This window comes from Microcaecilia unicolor, chromosome 8 (assembly GCF_901765095.1).
Source record: "Microcaecilia unicolor chromosome 8, aMicUni1.1, whole genome shotgun sequence".
Taxonomy (NCBI): Eukaryota; Metazoa; Chordata; class Amphibia; order Gymnophiona; family Siphonopidae; genus Microcaecilia; species Microcaecilia unicolor.
The window spans coordinates 8408748-8428282 of NC_044038.1; the positions used below are offsets into that span (position 1 = coordinate 8408748).

The window sequence follows — 19535 nt, forward strand, 5'->3', positions numbered from 1 at the left end:
CCTAGAGGCAGCCCAGGCACTCAGGTTTTCAGGATACCCACAATGAATATTCGTAAGAGACATCTGCATGCAAATCTATTTCATGAATATCCATTATGGGTATTCTGAAAACCTGAGTGACTGGGCTGCCTCCAGGACTATTCCTCAATGTTGCCTACTATAAGTGACTGCAGAATACAGTCGTTCAATAGAGATTTGAAGCACTTTGCAAAGTTAAAAGCAATTCACGAGTGTTAGGTGATGTGCTTGGTGAATTACCTGAGCACCGTGACGCTCCCCCTCCGCACGGGAAGGAACACCACGGGTTCGGACACCCGGATGGGCTTGAACTGGAACTTGCAGCCGAAGCACAGGGCAGAGTCACTGAAGAAAGACACGGACACGATGGGCCTGTCGAAGATGTGGATAGGGTCCACGTGCGAGACGATGCAGCCCCCGGGCTGGTAGTCGTTGATGACGGCGCTGTTGACGAAGCCCTCGGGGATGACCCGCTGCTGCACCAGCTTCTTGATGACCAGCTCGTGCACCCAGTCGGGGATGTCGTCCACCTCCCCCTTGGGGTACAGCCTCTCCTGGCCCGGCCCGCGCTTCTGCAGCTGCGAGCCGTAGGTGTAGCCCTCGCCGAAGAAGTACTTGTTCCTGAGGGGCGCCCGGTCCACGGTGTGGTCCCGGTACAGCCCCTTCTCGGCCCGGGACACCACCTCGTCGATCTTGCCCTCGATCTTCAGGCACTCGTCGGGGCTGAAGAGCCGGACCTGCCGGATGCCGTGCTTGACTTTACGGGCCTCCTCGTCCCTCTGCTCCTCGTAGTCGCTGTACTCCTCGTCCGAGTGCTTTCGCTTGCCACCGCCTCCTCCTCCCTCCGCCGCCGCCGCCTCCCCTCGGCTGCTCTTCTGGTTCTCCCGGTAGGGCATCATGGACTTGAGCTTCTCCCGTAGGTCCGTGTAACCGCCGGTGGCCGCCATCGCGGCTTTCCCGCCACTTTTTTTTCCTCTCTGTCGCTGGGGGTGGGGGGAAGGGGGGGGTTCCTCAGCCGCGGACGGTTGTGAGGCGAGCAGGGCCGCTACCGGTCATGGCTGGCACCGGCCGCACCATCCCACCGACGGGGAGGAGGAGAAGAAAAACCGGAAAGAGAAGGTCGGGGGAGGCTGAGAAGAAGTCGGTCGTCGTTGTCTTCCGGGAGCCGCCGAGACCCCCCGGAACGTCAGCTCATGAGGAGGCCCGAGCGCGCGACTGAGGAGCCGCTCAGCCCTCATGGAGCTCTAGGGAGCGGGGCGACCGGAAGAGGGGGAGGCCATGCTCCCCGCCGCCGCCGAGTAAGAAGAGCCCGGTTCAGTTAATACGTCACCGCCGAGGAGACACTAGGAAATGCTGCTGCGCTGGAGAAAGTACGTAGTACGCCTGCGCCGTCGGCCCGCTCGACGCACGCACGCACGCGCACTCTCAGACTCCGCGCCCGCCTCTCGCGCACTCACTGTGGTGGCCACGCCAACCCGCTGAAAAAAAACAAACAAAAAAAAAACGATCGACCCAGTCCAGCCGAGGCAGCTGGATACGTCCTCTGACCAGTGGGGACTCAGAGGAACCGATCGGCCTGCGCTCTGAGGACGTCCTTCGCAGCCTCCTCTCAACTTTCCATTAAGCGCCAAAAGCCCGCGCACAGTAACCTCGGGTAACAGAGTCCCAAAGGATTGGTTGAAGTCCCCGTCAATCGAAACAGTTTTCCTTTGCAATTGGAGAGTGGCTGATAGCTGCTACCTAACTTTTAAGCAAGATAGGTTGAATATCGGGCAGGCGAGGACCTTCCTGATACATAGCGGGCTGAGAAAACGCCTGCTGATAGTTTACCGTTAAAACAAATCAAATCAAATTCAGGTGCATTATCTTCCCGTTATATTGACTACTAAAATGAAATGTGAACGACGCTGTTAAATTGGTGTTCACGGAAAAGCAGGTATCTAGTATAAGTGAAACAGGCAGCCTTCCAACACCTATTATTTGGGCACTCTGGTGAGCTGGAGGTAGCAAATACGTGACAGAAAGAACGTTTCCTTCTGGGAGGAGTTGTATAACATAGTACGTCACAATTTTGTTGGCCCGCCCCCTGGCCCTGGCAGTAACCAGCAACTTGTTACGCTCTGCTTCTGCCGTTCCTCTCCTCCACCGCCCACTGGTGCCGTGTTCCCAGGAGCTTAGAGACTCCACCTTGTTAACTCCATAACTGTGCCTACAAACAGTGGTGTGCTGATAAATGATTAACAGCAGACTTCTCCGGGCAGCTCTCCAATTTAGGGGAGGAGGGGGGGGAAGCAACGCATTCCAACCCCCCACCAGCTGTGCAAGGCATGCCTTTGCAGGGAGGACGCAAAATTTTGCACACATTATGACATCCTGGTTAGGACTGCGTTTCTTTTGTTTATTTGTATATATATATATTTTTTAAACTTAATAATTACATTTGAACTTAAAATTTTGCACACATTCTGCAATGTGAAAGTAGCATGCAATTTCCTCCCTCCCCATAAATTTTAAAATACACATAAGGGCTGATTTCTCTTATTTTAAGAGTCGGTTCCATTCATGGAATGAAAAATGAGCTATAAATTAAAAATTGAAGAAGTGACCGCTTTCAAAGTAATTCCAGGCTGGGAAGTTTCTTGACCAGTGATTGATTTTGGCAATTGGGCTAGAAGAATGCAGTTTGGAGTCGAACAGACTTGTTTCTGAGGTCTTTTGCCTGCCTCCCACGGTCATGGTAATTATCACCTAGTTCTTCTACAGTATTAATGACCATTATTTTTTGCTGTTGATTTTCCATGAGGAAAACTATCAAAGGAAAGGAGGAGGAGATGTTGTAAAGATAGGACATGCAGTCCTTGCTCCTTCCTACTCATTCTGAAGACTATGATAAAATGAGAATACCAGTGAAAAAAAAGGGAGCAGCTGCGAGGGTCAAAACTTTACATCAGGTGTGGAAGCTGTTCAAAAATACCACCCTGGAAGCCCAGGCCAATTATATTCCGTGTATTAAAAAGGGAGAGAGGAAGACCAAACGGCATGCTTAAAAAGTGAGGTGAAGGAAGCTATTAGGGCTAAAAGAAAATCCTTCAGAAACTGGAAGAAGGAACAGACTGAAAATAATATGAAACAGCGTAAGGAATGTCAAGTCACATGCAAAGCGCTGATAAGTAAGGCAAAGAGGGACTTTCAAAAAATGATAGCACTGGAGACAAAAACACATAGTAAAACATTTTTAAAGTATAGTAAAAGCAAGAAGACGGCAAAAGAATCTGTTGGGCTGCTAGATGACCGTGGGGTAAAAGGGGCAATCAGGGAAGACAAAGCCATAGAGCAGAGATTAAATGACTTCTTTGCTTCAGGCTTCACCGAGGAAGATTTGGGAGAGATACCGGTGCCAGAAATGGTATTCAAAGCTGACAAGTCGGAGCAACTGAAATCTCTATAAACCTGGAGGATGTAATGGGGCAATTTGACAAATTGAAGAGTAGCAAATCTGGACCGGATGGTATTCATCCCAGAGTACTGATAGAATTGAAAAATGAACTGGCAGAACAATTGTTAGTAATATGTAATTTATCTTTAAAATCGAGCATAGTACCGGAAGATTGGAGGGTATCCAATGTAACGCCAGTTTTTAAAAAAGGTTCCAGAGGTGACCCGGGAAATTATAGACTGGTGAGCCTGATGTTGGTGCTGAGCAAAATGGTAGATAATATTATAAAGAACAAAATTACAGAGCATATTCAAAAGCATGGATTAATGAGACAAAGCCAACATGGATTTAGTGAAGGGAAATCTGGCCTCACCAATCTATTACATTTCTTTGAAGGGGTGAACAAACAAAAATCAGGACGTTATAATGCCTTTGTTTCGCGCCATGGTGCGACCGCATCTCGAATGTTGTGTTCAATTCTGGTCACTGCATCTCAAAAAAGATATAGTAGAATTAGAAAAGGTGCAGAGAAGGGCGACGAAAATGATAAAGAGGATGGGACGACTTCCCTATAAGGAAAGGCTAAAGCGGCTAGGGCTCTTCAGCTTGGAGAAAAGGCAGCTGAGGGGAGATATGCTACAAGATCATCTCGCAAATTTCTCAACTTACACTTCCCCAGCTGTAAAGGACTAAAATATAAGCAGATGCACGCCACCACCTTCTCCTACTTAAGCTCGCAATTATGGAATGCATTGCCTACAGACCTGAGAACAATCGACGAAACAACTGTCTTCCGCAAATCTCTGAAGACTTATCTCTTCAACAAAGCCTACAATGAGAACCGATAGCCACACTAGTCCACCTCACCAAACCCACTCAGTTAAGAAAGCCTACCTCCTATAATTACCCTATTCACTCCCCTCCTTCTTCCCTCATTTAATTTCTACACAATACTAAATATATTTGCTATCCTGTAACGACAATGTTTACAAAACTATGTAAGCCACATTGAGCCTGCAAATAGGTGGGATAATGTGGGATACAAATGCAATAAATAATAAAATAATAATAATAAAGATATAGTAGAATTAGAAAATGTGCAGAGAAGGGCGAAGAAAATGATAAAGGGGATGGGACGACTTCCCTATGAGGAAAGGCTAAAGCGGCTAGGGCTCTTCAGCTTGGAGAAAAGGCGGCTGAGGGGAGATATGACAGAGGTCTATAAAATAATGAGTGGAGTTGAACGGGTAGACGTGAAGCGTCTGTTTAACCTTTCCAAAAATACTAGGACTAGGGGGCATGCAATGAAGCTACAAAGTAGTAAATTTAAAACAAATCGGAGAAAACGTTTCTTCACTCAATGTGTAATTAAACTCTGGAATTCGTTGCCAGAGAATGTGGTAAAGGTGGTTAGCTTAACAGAGTTTAAAAAAAGGTTTGGATGGCTTCCTAAAGGAAAAGTGCATAGACCATTATTAAATTGGACTTGGGGAAAATCCACTATTTCTGGGATAAGCAGTATAAAATGTTTTGTACTTTTTTGGGATCTTGCCAGGTATTTGTGACCTGGATTGGCCAGTGTTGGAAACAGGATGCTGGGCTTGATGGACCTTTGGTCTGTCCCAGTATGGCAATACTTATGTACTTATGTGGATAAAGGTGAGCAGGTTTATTTATTTATTTATTTATTATTACATTTATATCCCACATTTTCCCACTGATCGCAGTCTCAAAGTGGTTTACAAAGTCTGTAGTGCAAGCTACAGTACAAGAAAAACGATTATACAAATTGAATAAGATATAAAAATAACAATTAAACATCAAAAGGCAAGTGATAATGACAGGTGCAGCGAAGGGCGACTAAAATGATAGCGGGGATGGGACGACTTCCCTATGAAGAAAGACTAAGGAGGCTAGGGCTTTTCAGCTTGGAGAAGAGACGGCTGAGGGGAGACATGATAGAGGTATATAAAATAATGAGTGGAGTGGAACAGGTGGATGTGAAGCGTCTGTTCACGCTTTCCAAAAATACTAGGACTAGGGGGCATGCGATTAAACTACAGTGTAGTAAATTTAAAACAAATCGGAGAAAATTTTTCTTCACCCAACTTGTAATTAAACTCTGGAATTCATTGCCGGAAAATGTGAAGGCGGTTAGCTTAGCAGAGTTTAAAAAGGGGTTGGACGGTTTCCTAAAGGATAAGTCCATAAACCGCTACTAAACGGACTTGGAAAAATCCAAAATTCCAGGAATAACATGTATAGAATGTTTGTACGTTTGGGAAGCTTGCCAGGTGCCCTTGGCCTGGATTGGCCGCTGTCGTGGACAAGATGCTGGGCTCGATGGACCCTTGGTCTTTTCCCAGTATGGCATTACTTATGTACTTATGTCCTTGGATCTGAAATTATAGCAATAGTTAATTTAAGTTAGGTTAAACCTGGGGAATAAGCCTTCTTAAACAATACTGATTTCAATAATTTTAATAATTTTCGGAAATTTAGGTAGTTCTGGGTAGATTTTACTTGTTTGGGTAGAGCATTCCATAATTGAGGTTGATATATATATATGGATTTTCAAAAGGCGTTTGACAAACTGCAGAGAAAATTGGAGAGTCATGGGATAGGAGGTAGTGTCCTATTGTAGATTAAAAACTGGTTAAAAGATAGAAAACAGAGAGTAGGGTTAAATGGTCAGTATTCTCAATGGAGAAGGGTAGTTAGTGGGGTTCCCCATGGGTCTGTGCTGGGACCGCTGCTTTTTAACATATTTATAAATTACCTAGGGATGGGAGTAAATAGTGAGGTAATTAAATTTGCTGAGGACACAAAGTTATTTCAAAGTTCTTAAATCGCGGGAGGATTGTGAAAAATTACAAGAGGACCTTACGAGACTGGGAGACGGCGTCTAAATTTCAGATGACGTTTAATGTGAGCAAGTGCATAGTGATGCATGTGGGAAAGAGGAACCCGAACTATAGCTACGTAATGCAAGGTTCCACGTTAGGAATCGACGACCAAGAAAGGGATCTAGGCTTCGTTGTTGATGATACGTTGAAACCCTCTGCTCAGTGTGCTGCAGCGGCTAAAAAAGCAAATAGAATGTTAGGTATTATTAGGAAAAGAATGGAAAACAAAAGCGAGGACGTTATAATGCCTTTGTATCTCTCCATGGTGCAACCACACCTCGAATACTGTGTTCAGTTCTGGTCACCACATCTCAAAAAAGATATAGTGGAATTAGAAAAGGTACAGAGAAGGGCGACAAAAATGATTAAGGGGATGGGACAACTTCCCTATGAGGAAATGCTAAAGCGTCTAGGGCTGTTCAGCTTGGAGAAAAGACAGCTGAGGGGAGATATGATAAAGGTCTATAAAATACTGAGTGGAGTGGAACGGGTAGAGGTGAATCATTTCTTTATTCTTTCCAAAAATACTAGAAATAGGGGGCATGCGATGAAGCTACAAAGTAGTAAATTTAATATGAATCGGAGAAAATGTTTCTTCAGGAATTTGTTGCCAGAGATTGTGGTAAAGGCAGTTAGGTTAGCGGAGTTTTAAAAAGGTCTGGACGGCTTCCTAAATGAAAAGTCCATAGACCATTATTAAATTAACTTGGGGAAAATCCACTGCTTATTTCTGGGTTAAGCAGCATTAAATGTATTGAACGTTTTTGGGATCTTGCCAGGTATTTGTGACCTGGATTGGCCACTGTTGGAAACAGGATGCTGGGCTCGATGGACCTTTGGTCTTTCCCAGTATGGCAATACTTATGTACTTATACTGAAATGATGTTCCAGAAGGTAGGCTGGGGTGAGGCTAGGTATGAAAATTTTTTAGTCATATGAGGGCTGACATTCAAAGCCAATTATGTGTTTGCTGGCAGCCAGTGACCTGGATAATTTAATAATGTATTTTAGTGCTGCTTTAAAACAACAGACATAAGAACAGTCATACTGGGTCAAACCAATGGTCCATCTAGCCCAGTATCCTGCTTCCAACAGTGACTAATCCAGGTGACAAGTAGACCTGGCAGAAACCCAATTAGTAGCAACATTCCATGCTACCAATCCTGGGCAAGCTGTGGCTTCCCATCTCAATAACAGACTATGGACTTTTCCTCCATGAACATGTCCAAACCTTTTTAAACCCAGATACGCTACCCGCTGTTATCTCATCCTCCGGCAGTGAGTTCCAGAGCTTAACTATTCTTTGAGTGAAAAAAATATTTCCTCCCGTTTGTTTTAAAAGTATTTCAACGTAATTTCATTGAGTGTTTCCTTGTCTTTGTACTTTTTGAAAGAGTGAAAAAACGATTCACTTCAATCCGTTCTACACCACTCAGGATTTTATAGACCTCAGTCATATCCCCCCCCTCCTCAGCCAGCTGTTTTCCAAGCTGAAGAGCCCTAACCTCTAGTCTTTCCTCATACATGAGGAGCTCCATCCCCTTTATCATTTTGGTCGCTCTTCTTTGAACCTTTTCTAATTCCACTTTATCTTTTTTGAGATATGGGAATCAGAATTTAACACAATACTCAAGGTGTGGTCGCACCATGGAGCAATAGAGAGGCATAATAATATTCTTGGTCTTATTTTGCATTCCTTTCCTAATAATTCCAAGCATCCTGTTTGCTTTTTTGGCCGCCGCCACACACTGGGCAGAAGATTTCAGCATATTGTCTCCAATGACACCTAGATATTTTTCTCGAGTGCTGATTCCTAAGGTGGACCATATCATCAGGTAACTATGATTCGGATTGTTCTTCCCAATGTGCATCACTTTGCATTTGTCCACATTAAATTTCATCTGCCATTTGGATGCCCAGTCTTCCGCTTTCCTAAGGTCTTCCTGTAATTTTTCACAATCCACATGAGTTTTGACAACTTTGAATAGTTTTGTGTCATCTGCAAATTTAATTACCTCACTCATCGTTCTGTTTTCCAGATCATTTATAAATATGTTAAATAGCACCAGTCCCAGTACAGATCCCTGCGGCACTCCACTATTCACCCTCCTCCACGGAGAAAAATGTCCATTTAACCCTACCCTCTGTGTTCTGTTCAATAACCAATTCCTAATCCACAGAAGGACATTGCCTCCTTTCCCATGAGTTTTTAATTTTCTCAGGAGTCTTTCATAAGAGCGTAAGAATAGCCATAGTGGGTCAGACCAATGGACCATCTAGCCCTGTATTCAGTTTCCAACAATGGCCAAGCCAGGTCACAAGTACCTGGCAGAAACCCAAATAGTGGCAACATTCATGCTACCAATCCCATGGCAAGCAGTAGCTTCCCCATGTCTGTCTCTAGCAGACTATGGACTTTCCTCCAGGAACTTGTCCAAACCTTTTTTAAACCCAGATACCCTAACTGCTGTTTACATCCTCCGGCAAAGAGTTCCAGAGCTTAACTATTCATTGAGTGAAAAAATATTTCCTCCTATAAGTATTTCCATGTAATTTCCTTGAGTGTCCCCTAGTCTTAAGTACTTTTGGAACGAGTTAAAAAATTCGATTCACTTCTACTCGTTCTACCCCACTCAGGATTTTGTAGACCTCAATCATATCTTCCCTCATCCGTCTGTTTTCCAAGCTGAAAAGCCCTAACCTCTTTAGTCTTTCCTCAGGTGAGAGGAGTTCCATCCCCTTTATCATGAGGTACTTTGTCAAAAGCTTTCTGAAAATCTGGATACAACTCAACCAGTTCACATTTATCCACATGTTTATTTATGCCGTCAAAGAAATTAAGCAAATTGGTGAGGCAAGACTTTCCTTGGCTGAACCCATGCTGACTCTGTCCCATACCTAAACTATGTATATTCAGCACTGCTACCTGTATGCATTATGGTTTATTATGTATTTGCCATACTTCCGCAATCACATCAAAGCAGTTTACAATAAAACATTAAAAAGAGAAGAAGGCCCAAGATGCCAGAAAAGGAATTACATAAAAAAGGACAGAGAGGATCAGATAAGATGGGAATATAGGGCAGGGAAGGTAAGCATCGGTGTCCAGTCAGGTGCAAACCTATGCGCTCGGATAGTCTATGACTAAAAAGTAGAACTGAATGCCAGGTCAAATAAGTGAGTTTTGAGGATACTTTTACATTTGGTTCTAGAGGGCTTAGCATGTAGGGTGCGGGGTTGGGAGTTTCACAGGAAAAGAGCGAGAAAAAAGAAGGTAGACTGATGAGTAGAGTCTAACCAGGCTTGAAATGGGGAAGGTAGAGTGAGAAGGAGTTCTAACATAGTAAATGACGGCAGATAAAGCCCTGTACGGTCCATCCAGTCTGCCCAACGAGATAAACTCATTTTACATGGTATGTGATACTTTATACCCGAGTTTGATTTGTCCTTGCCATTCTCAGGGCACAGACCGTAGAAGTCTGCCCAGTACTGTTCTTGTACTAAGTGCTGAAGATTCTGGAATCCTAAAGAGTTACAAGATTCCGGAATCCCAATTAGTACATGTAGAACCCCAAAGAGTTACATAGTAACATAGTAAATGACGGCAGATAAAGACCTGAATGGTCCATCCAGTCTGCCCGACAAGATAAACTCATTTTACATGGTATGTGATACTTTATACCCGAGTTTGATTTGTCCTTGACATTCTCAGGGCACAGACCATAGAAGTCTGCCCAGTACTGTTCTTGTACTAAGTTCTGAAGCTAACGTCGAAGCCCCTTAAATTTACACTCCAGCCCATCCTTATCCAGTTACGATCAGGGCGTAGACCGTAGAAGTCTGCCCAGCACTGTTCTTGTACTAAAAGTTCAGAAGATTCTGGAATCCTAAAGAGCTACAAGATTCCGGAATCCCAATTAGTAGCAACTTTCCATGTAGAACCCCAAAGAGTAACATAGTAAATGACAACAGATAAAGACCTTACGGTCCATCCAATCTACCCAATAAGATAATCTCATTTTACATGGTATGCGATACTTTATATGTATACCCGAGTTTGACTTGTCCTTGCCTTTCTTAGGGCACAGACCGTAGAAGTCTGCCCAGTACTGTTCTTGTACTAAGTGCTGAAGATTCTGGAATCCTAAAGAGTTACAAGATTCCGGAATCCCAATTAGTACATGTAGAACCCCAAAGAGTTACATAGTAACATAGTAAATGACGGCAGATAAAGACCTGAACGGTCCATCCAGTCTGTCCGACAAGATAAACTCATTTTACATGGTATGTGATACTTTATACCCGAGTTTGATTTGTCCTTGCCATTCTCAGGGCACAGACCATAGAAGTCTGCCCAGTACTGTTCTTGTACTAAGTTCTGAAGCTAACGTCGAAGCCCCTTAAATTTACACTCCAGCCCATCCTTATCCAGTTACGATCAGGGTGTAGACCGTAGAAGTGTGCCCAGCACTGTTCTTGTACTAAAAGTTCAGAAGATTCTGGAATCCTAAAGAGCTACAAGATTCCGGAATCCCAATTAGTAGCAACTTTCCATGTAGAACCCCAAAGGGTAACATAGTAAATGACAACAGATAAAGACCTTACGGTCCATCCAATCTGCCCAACAAGATAATCTCATTTTACATGGTATGCGATACTTTATATGTATACCCGAGTTTGATTTGTCCTTGCCTTTCTTAGGGCACAGACCGTAGAAGTCTGCCCAGTACTGTTCTTGTACTAAGTGCTGAAGATTCTGGAATCCTAAAGAGTTACAAGATTCCGGAATCCCAATTAGTACATGTAGAACCCCAAAGAGTTACATAGTAACATAGTAAATGACGGCAGATAAAGACCTGAATGGTCCATCCAGTCTGCCCGACAAGATAAACTCATTTTACATGGTATGTGATACTTTATACCCGAGTTTGATTTGTCCTTGCCATTCTCAGGGCACAGACCATAGAAGTCTGCCCAGTACTGTTCTTGTACTAAGTTCTGAAGCTAACGTCGAAGCCCCTTAAATTTACACTCCAGCCCATCCTTATCCAGTTACGATCAGGGCGTAGACCGTAGAAGTCTGCCCAGCACTGTTCTTGTACTAAAAGTTCAGAAGATTCTGGAATCCTAAAGAGCTACAAGATTCCGGAATCCCAATTAGTAGCAACTTTCCATGTAGAACCCCAAAGAGTAACATAGTAAATGACAACAGATAAAGACCTTACGGTCCATCCAATCTACCCAATAAGATAATCTCATTTTACATGGTATGCGATACTTTATATGTATACCCGAGTTTGACTTGTCCTTGCCTTTCTTAGGGCACAGACCGTAGAAGTCTGCCCAGTACTGTTCTTGTACTAAGTGCTGAAGATTCTGGAATCCTAAAGAGTTACAAGATTCCGGAATCCCAATTAGTACATGTAGAACCCCAAAGAGTTACATAGTAACATAGTAAATGACGGCAGATAAAGACCTGAACGGTCCATCCAGTCTGTCCGACAAGATAAACTCATTTTACATGGTATGTGATACTTTATACCCGAGTTTGATTTGTCCTTGCCATTCTCAGGGCACAGACCATAGAAGTCTGCCCAGTACGCTTCTTGTACTAAACATTCCAAAGCTAATGTCGAAGCTCCTTAAAATTTACACTCCAGCCCATCTATATCTATTCAGTCACGATCAGGGCACAGACCGTAGAAGTCTACCCAGCACTGGTTTTGCTTCCCAATTACTGCTGTTGCCACCCAATCTCCACTAAGATTCTTTAGATCCATTCCTTATAAACAGGATTTCTTTGTGTCTATCCCATATGCATGTTTGAATTCCATTACCGTTTTCATCTCCACCACAGGAGGGCATTCCATATATCCACCACCTTCTCTGTGAAAAAATACTTCCTGGCATTACTCCTGAGTCTGCCCCCCCTTCAACCTCAATTCATGACCTCTAGTTCTACCTCCTTCCCGTCTCCGGAAAAGGTTTGTTTGCAGATGAATAGCTTTCAAATATGAGAACGTCTGATGAGGCCCAAAGGTGACAGACTGATCTGTAAGGAACTAGAGCAGAGACTAGGTAGGGGGGGAGTCCCGTGAAGATGGCACTATGGGTCAGCATTAGAATTTTTAGCTGGAAGAGATACTTAACAGGAAGCAAGTGAAATGCTGGTGCCAGTTACCATGCCTACTGAACAATGGGTTTATTATTGTTTTAGGGGGTACACTGAACATTTTTCAAGCATGATTTCTGACTTATGGGCAGGTATATTTTATTGTAGCTTAATGCAAGCTATGTTGAATTTGTTGTGCAGAAGTGGAAAATAAATACCATTTTCAACCAAATTCAATTGCTGTTGGGGTGGTCTTGGCATCATGCCTGTTCTGGGTAGCAGGGCTGCTGAGAGGGGAGGGCAAAATTCCCCAGGCCCGGGCCTCCAAAGGGGGCCAGTGCCCGGTGATCGCATCCCGACAGGAGGTGGAGAGAGAAAACTCCGGCGCTAGGCCTCCCTTGGAGGCTGGGGAGGACCCAGAGGAGCAGATTTCAGGTCTTCCTCCAACGCTGCTCTTCACTCTAGCCATTGCTTGCTAAGCAGCTGTTTTTCCTCTCAGGCCACACATGCTCGGTTTTGAAACTAAGCATGCACTGAGAGACATCCAAAGTTTCAGCGTGCTTGTCTGACATCGCTGTCTGGATGTCTCAACGCCACCTGAAATTAAATATGTCCAAAACCGAGCTTCTCATTTCCCCCCCCAAACCCACCTCCCCGCTCCCCCCATTTTCTATTTCTGTTGATGGCTCTCTCATTCTCCCTGTCTCCTCAGCTCGAAACCTTGGGGTCATCTTTGACTCTTCTCTCTCCTTCTCTGCTCATATCCAGCAGATTGCCAAGACCTGTCGTTTCTTTCTTTACAACATCCGTAAAATCCGCCCCTTTCTTTCCGAGCACTCAACCAAAACCCTCATCCACACCCTTGTCACCTCTCGTTTAGACTACTGCAATCTGCTTCTTGCTGGCCTCCCACTTAGTCACCTCTCCCCTCTCCAGTCGGTTCAAAACTCTGCTGCCCGTCTTGTCTTCCGCCAGGGTCGCTTTACTCATACTACCCCTCTCCTCAAGACCCTTCACTGGCTCCCTATCCGTTTTCGCATCCTGTTCAAACTTCTTCTACTAACCTATAAATGTACTCACTCTGCTGCTCCCCAGTATCTCTCCACACTCGTCCATCCCTACACCCCTTCCCGTGCACTCCGCTCCATGGATAAATCCTTCTTATCTGTTCCCTTCTCCACTACTGCCAACTCCAGACTTCGCGTCTTCTGTCTCGCTGCACCCTATGCCTGGAATAAACTTCCTGAGCCCCTACGTCTTGCCCCATCCTTGGCCACCTTTAAATCTAGACTGAAAGCCCACCTCTTTAACATTGCTTTTGACTCGTAACCACTTGTAACCACTCGCCTCCACCTACCCTCCTCTCTTCCTTCCCGTTCACATTAATTGATTTGATTTGCTTACTTTATTTATTTTTTGTCTATTAGATTGTAAGCTCTTTGAGCAGGGACTGTCTTTCTTCTATGTTTGTGCAGCGCTGCGTATGCCTTGTAGCGCTATAGAAATGCTAAATAGTAGTAGTAGTAGTAGTAGAGACAAAGCATCCACAGGGGCAGCCAATCAGCAGGCAGAAGAGCTGCGCTGGAGAAAGACCTCTTCTGCTGGCGGGGCCTCGGCCAAAGTAACATTGCAGTTGCGGCAATGGCGACGATCTTGGGGGCGGCCCGGGCCCGGCTCAGTCTCTTGGTGGCCCTGCTGGGTAGAGTCACTGTAGTCTAACATTTTCCATTTGTAGCCCATCTGCCTGACAAATATTTAGAACTAATTTTTGTAACTCTGTCTGGACAGGTGAACATCTTTTTTTCATAGGTCTTCTGAAACTTCTTTTGATTATGGCATGATGAGTTCCTAGTAACCTTTATTTATTTATTTATTAGGATTTATTTAATCGCCTTTTTGAAGGAATTCACTCAAGGCGGTGTACAGTAAGAATAGATCAAACATGAGCAGGAGGCAATTAGAGCAGTAAAAATATTTGAACAACAATACAAAGTATGGCATAGTGTACTACTTGCAATGACAACACAATATGTACTAGAACATTATAATTGGTAGTGAGGGGTAAGGCAGAGTTGTAACATATAGATGAGTAAGAAAGTAGGAAGAATTAGAAAGTAAGGTGATTGATTTGAAGAAAGTTGCACGTGAGGTCAGAGAGACGGTTAAATATTAGCTAGGGTAGGAGTGGATAAACATGGCCCGCTGCAGTATGTGCAGCCCGAGTCAATCCTTGTGTGTGTGAATGAGACTAATAAAGTTACTTCTTCTGTTAAAGGCTCCCTTTACAGTGAAGGCAAAACATCGAACCTTTTGGACCGTCATATAGGACAAACTCTGTTGTGCAGATTTCCTCTGCAGGGAGCTTCACTTATCACTCAGTGCAAGGACATGTAAAACCCAAACAAAGAGAACAGAGGACATAAGAGTTTTATTCTGCACAAAGTAGAATCACAAGTCCCACAGTGCGGCACAAGGTGTAACATTTTAGAAAACTTCATTCTGTCACAGATGTAATAGTCTGATTTACACATAGAAAGGATGTATTAGTTTTGACAGGACAAAAATCCCCTCTTTTGGTGCATCATGAAAACTGTAAGTGCGCACAGTACAGTCAGAGCTGACTTTACATGTGAAGCTACAGTCCAAATCCAAAGACACATTTCTACACATCCTTCTTTCTCTTTATTTTTGACCTGGTAGCTTCCTCCTCCCGTTTTTGTTCAAAGTAGGAACTGGGAATGGAAACCAACATCTGGAGTCTTCAATTGCAGCCAACCGGGGTATTTTTCCTGTATTTTATATTCTTCACTCTCCCTTTTAAGTTGGCCATGTCTGTGGTAATTCAGTTACCAGCAAGGAGGTTTAATAACAGGAGGCGGCATGATGTCACAAAGCTGAAGCCGGTCTCCACCTACTCCACCCAAGGAGGTTTTCATTTTCCCCAATGTATCCACCACCATCTTAGTACACCCAAAACAATTAAATTGATAGGGTGACAAGCTCCGCCTACTGGCTTCAGATAGGGTCATGCCATATCCTGTTATCAAACCTCCTTGGTTACCACCGCATCATAGATTCAGTGTTTGTCTCTACAACTTGCCATTAGGTGCCACTCTTGAGCAATGGCTGAGACTTCTCTCTCTCCCTACTCCCCCTCCCCCCCCCCCCCAGGGCTGTGAACTTGCCCTCTGCAGCCTTCCCAACCCCAGCTAGCCAGGAAAGAGAGCTATAGTTTGGGTTGTCCCTATGCATGGCAGTGCTGTCCATATCTAAGAAAATATTCATAAATTCCTAGCAAAATAAGTTACTATATACATAATATTTAAAAAATAAATAGTTTACAATACATCTATAACATTTGTATATAAATAATTAAGGCATGTGAGCTCACCTTTTAACTGATATAAACATAGAACCTTTTTGTTCCATTTGCTTTTGTATTAATGGTGGATAGAGTGAATTTGGAGGAACAAAGCCTTCCCTACTGTGGCAACTAGAGAGAGTCTTTGCATATGACTAATACGAACGTAAGAAACAGCATGCTGGGTCAGATCCAAAGAAGTACCTGGCAGATCCCAAAGTTTAGGTCAATTTCCTACCGTTCCCTTCCAGAGATGATGGGTAGCTTTCTGAGGCCAACTTGGCTAATAATTATGGACTTCAGTAGGAATTTGTCCAAACTCCTTTTAAACCTAGTTATTAAGCATAGTTACTAGTATGTTCTGTCACATTAGCATGTATTAAAATATGTAACACACATTGAGATCCTTTTACTAAGGTACGCTAATGGATTTAGCATGCACTAAATGATATATACACATATATCTATGGACCATTTTAGACTCTCTTATCCTTTGGGAAGCTTGCCAGGTGCCCTTGGCCTAGATTGGCCGCTGTCGTGGACAGGATGCTGGGCTCGATGGACCCTTGGTCTTTTCCCAGTGTGGCATTACTTATGTACTTATGTCCTCTACTTGGCTCACTTTAATTACATAGAGCAGTGATTTAACCTATTGTGATGTCATAGTGGCTCATTCCACCAATAAGAGCCAACCTCATTAGTGATGTTACAATGGCTTGATTGTATAGAATGTTTGTACGTTTGGGAAGCTTGCCAGGTGCCCTTGGCCTGGATTGGCCGCTGTCGTGGACAGGATGCTGGGCTCGATGGACCCTTGGTCTTTTCCCAGTGTGGCATTACTTATGTACTTCCCTATTTTCTTCTTTCCCCGTTCCTCCTATTCTGTCTAATTAATTGTAATCGTGCCGCCTCTGATCTGGCAATAGCCTATCAGTGCATTATAAGCCACTTTGAGCCTGCAAAACTGTGGGGAAAAACGTGGGGTATAAATGTACAGTAAATAAATAAAATAAATAAGATGCACATATTATTCCTATTGGCATCTTATCATTTAGCGAGCGCTAAATCTGTTAGCGCACCTTAGTAAAAGGACATCGTTATTAGTAGCTAGGTCCCATTGCATTAAAGGGGACTTGTGTAAAACAACATGTGTTAACTGTGTTAATGCATGTATAACCGTTAGTACATGTTGGTAATATGTTGTATGTTAGAAGCCTTGGCCATCCATTGACAGCAATTCCACAGCTTGATTGCTGAATCAAAAAATACTTTCTCCATTTGCTTCAATAGAAATCAAACAAAATAAAACATGGAAAAGAAAATAAGATGATACCTTTTTTATTGGACATAACTTAATACATTTCTTGATTAGCTTTCGAAGGTCGCCCTTCTTCTTCAGATCGGAAATAAGCAAATGTGCTAGCTGACAGTGTATATAAGTGAAAACATTCAAGCATTACTATGACAGTCTGACAGGGTGGGAGGAGGGGGGTGGGTAGGAAGTATGCATGGGGACATCAAAGCATATCATTGATATTCTAACAGGATGGGGGTGGTGGAGGGTGATAAACAGAGCAATACAACTTTATGGTTTATAATGGGCCAGGAACCCCAGATCCTTGTTAAGTCCTTTCTGTTGGGTGTTAAAATATTCAATCATTCTGACTTCAAAGGTCTTACGTTCTTGTATGGTTTTAAAGTTACCTTTCAGGATTCTCACTGTGAAGTCACTGGTACAGTGTCCTGGTCCTGTAAAATGTTGACCAACAACCCCATGCATACTTCCTACCCACCCCCCTCCTCCCACCCTGTCAGACTGTCATAGTAATGCTTGAATGTTTTCACTTATATACACTGTCAGCTAGCACATTTGCTTATTTCCGATCTGAGGAAGAAGGGCAACCTTCGAAAGCTAATCAAGAAATGTATTAAGTTATGTCCAATAAAAAAGGTATCATCTTATTTTCTTTTCCATGTTTTATTTTGTTTGATTTCTATTGATAACCTTAAGAGTGGACTAACATGGCTACCACACTCCTCCATTTGCTTCGAATTTGTGACCTGCTTGTTCCATGGATTGTCCCTTAGTCTTCATGTAGTTTGAAGGCTTAAATGTCTATTCTTTATTTAGCTGTTCTATTCAGCTCATCGTTTTGTAAATCTCTGTCATAGCCCCTTAGCTTTCTCTTCTCCAAGCTGAAGAGCCCTAAGCTGTTTAGCCGCTCTTCATAAGGGAGGCCACTCCTTCCCAGTTATCTTTTTTTTTGTCACTCTTCTCTGTAGTTTTCCACTTCTACTATGTATTTTCTGAGAGCAACCAGAAATGCACACAGTGGAGGTACTTCTATAAAAACGGCACCAAGAATAAGTGTAATGACCAGCACAGTGGAACAAACATGCATAAATGCCAAAATTCCAGCTATGCCCTGTTGTAGAAAATGGTGCCTAAATGCCACGTCACCCCCTCCCTCAAGGATGCACATTGGCTCCCACTGAACCATCGAATCTCATACAAAATTCTTCTCCTGGTTTTTAAAATCAGGACTACTGGTCTTCTGGCTTTCCTTACCTCCTCTTTGACACCTTATTTCCCCTCTCAGGCACTCCGTTCATCTCTTTCAGGCAGATTACTCATGAAACCATCCATCATTCCATTTTCTCAGTTGTTGGGCCTACCCTCTGGAATATGCTTCGTCACCTCGACTCTCTACACACCTGTAAATCTCAGCTTAAAACATACCTCTTTTCTGATGCCTTTACCTAGATATGTGATGATCTCTCTCTTGGGAGGACCTGCTGGACACAACTACTGTCTGACTTCCCTCTGACTCGCTGCCTCTCTGCCCCTTTCCTTTTGCATATTGAAATTCCTTAAATCATGCCCTTCCCTTCTTTACCTCTTTGCTTAATCATTTCCTTGAAGTATTATTAATACACTTTCTGCTCTTTCTAGTATTGTTCACCATTTAGATGGTTCCCAATGTGCAATATATCAAGTTCTAAATAAAGCCATTGCCCTCCCCTCCCCTCAGTCTCCTGCGATTCTGTCCTCCCCTCCATGCCCAGCGATTGTCCTATGCCCTGCCCTGCCCTCCCATCCGTGTCCTGCGATTCTCGCTTCCCATCCCATCCATGTCCAGCGATTCGCCTCTGCCCTGCCCTCCCATCCATGTCCAGTGATTCTCCCCTCCCCTCCATGGCCAGTGACTTTGTCCTTTCTGCCACCCTGCCTTTACGCCGTTCATCCTACCTGAGGTTGCAGCGGCAGCAGGCTGGGCTCACGTCACCTCCAGCCTTCCCTTGCCTCCTCTGACGTCATTTTGTCTTTACGCGAGGGCGGGACACTGAGAGGGAAGGGAACGCGGAGGCCAGCTGACGTCAGCATGCTGTTATGAACCCAGCCATCCAGGGAAGCAGAGTTACTAATTATTATATAGATATTCCCATACGTACCCTGCTATGCCAGTAATCTATGAAGGCTACCTTCCTGTATAGCATAGGGCTGAATAAGCCATTAGGAGAACAAGTCATTGGCTTAGGACTCCATCAAGGGCATTATTATCCGTCAAAGGTACCTGCTAAACTAGGCCTCACCTGATCCCCAGCGAGGGAGAGCTCTCAGTCAGAAACAGTAACCTTCAAGAAAATACTTGTGCACTGTTTAGTATGTTGACTTCTGTCCTGTGGGACAATTGAGGCCAC

At 43.9% G+C, this 19535-nt stretch overlaps 1 protein-coding gene across 1 annotated transcript in view; it reads right to left on the minus strand.

Moving 5' to 3' along the window:
- The window catches only part of ALKBH5 (alkB homolog 5, RNA demethylase), a 57424-nt gene extending 55981 nt beyond the window's left edge, over nt 1-1443 (minus strand). Inside the window, exon 1 of the mRNA XM_030211079.1 lies at nt 259-1443. Within this exon, the coding sequence (XP_030066939.1) occupies nt 259-965 (707 nt within the window). The 5' untranslated portion in view covers nt 966-1443. The remainder of the gene's footprint in view (nt 1-258) is intronic.
- Between the last annotated feature and the right edge of the window lie 18092 nt (nt 1444-19535).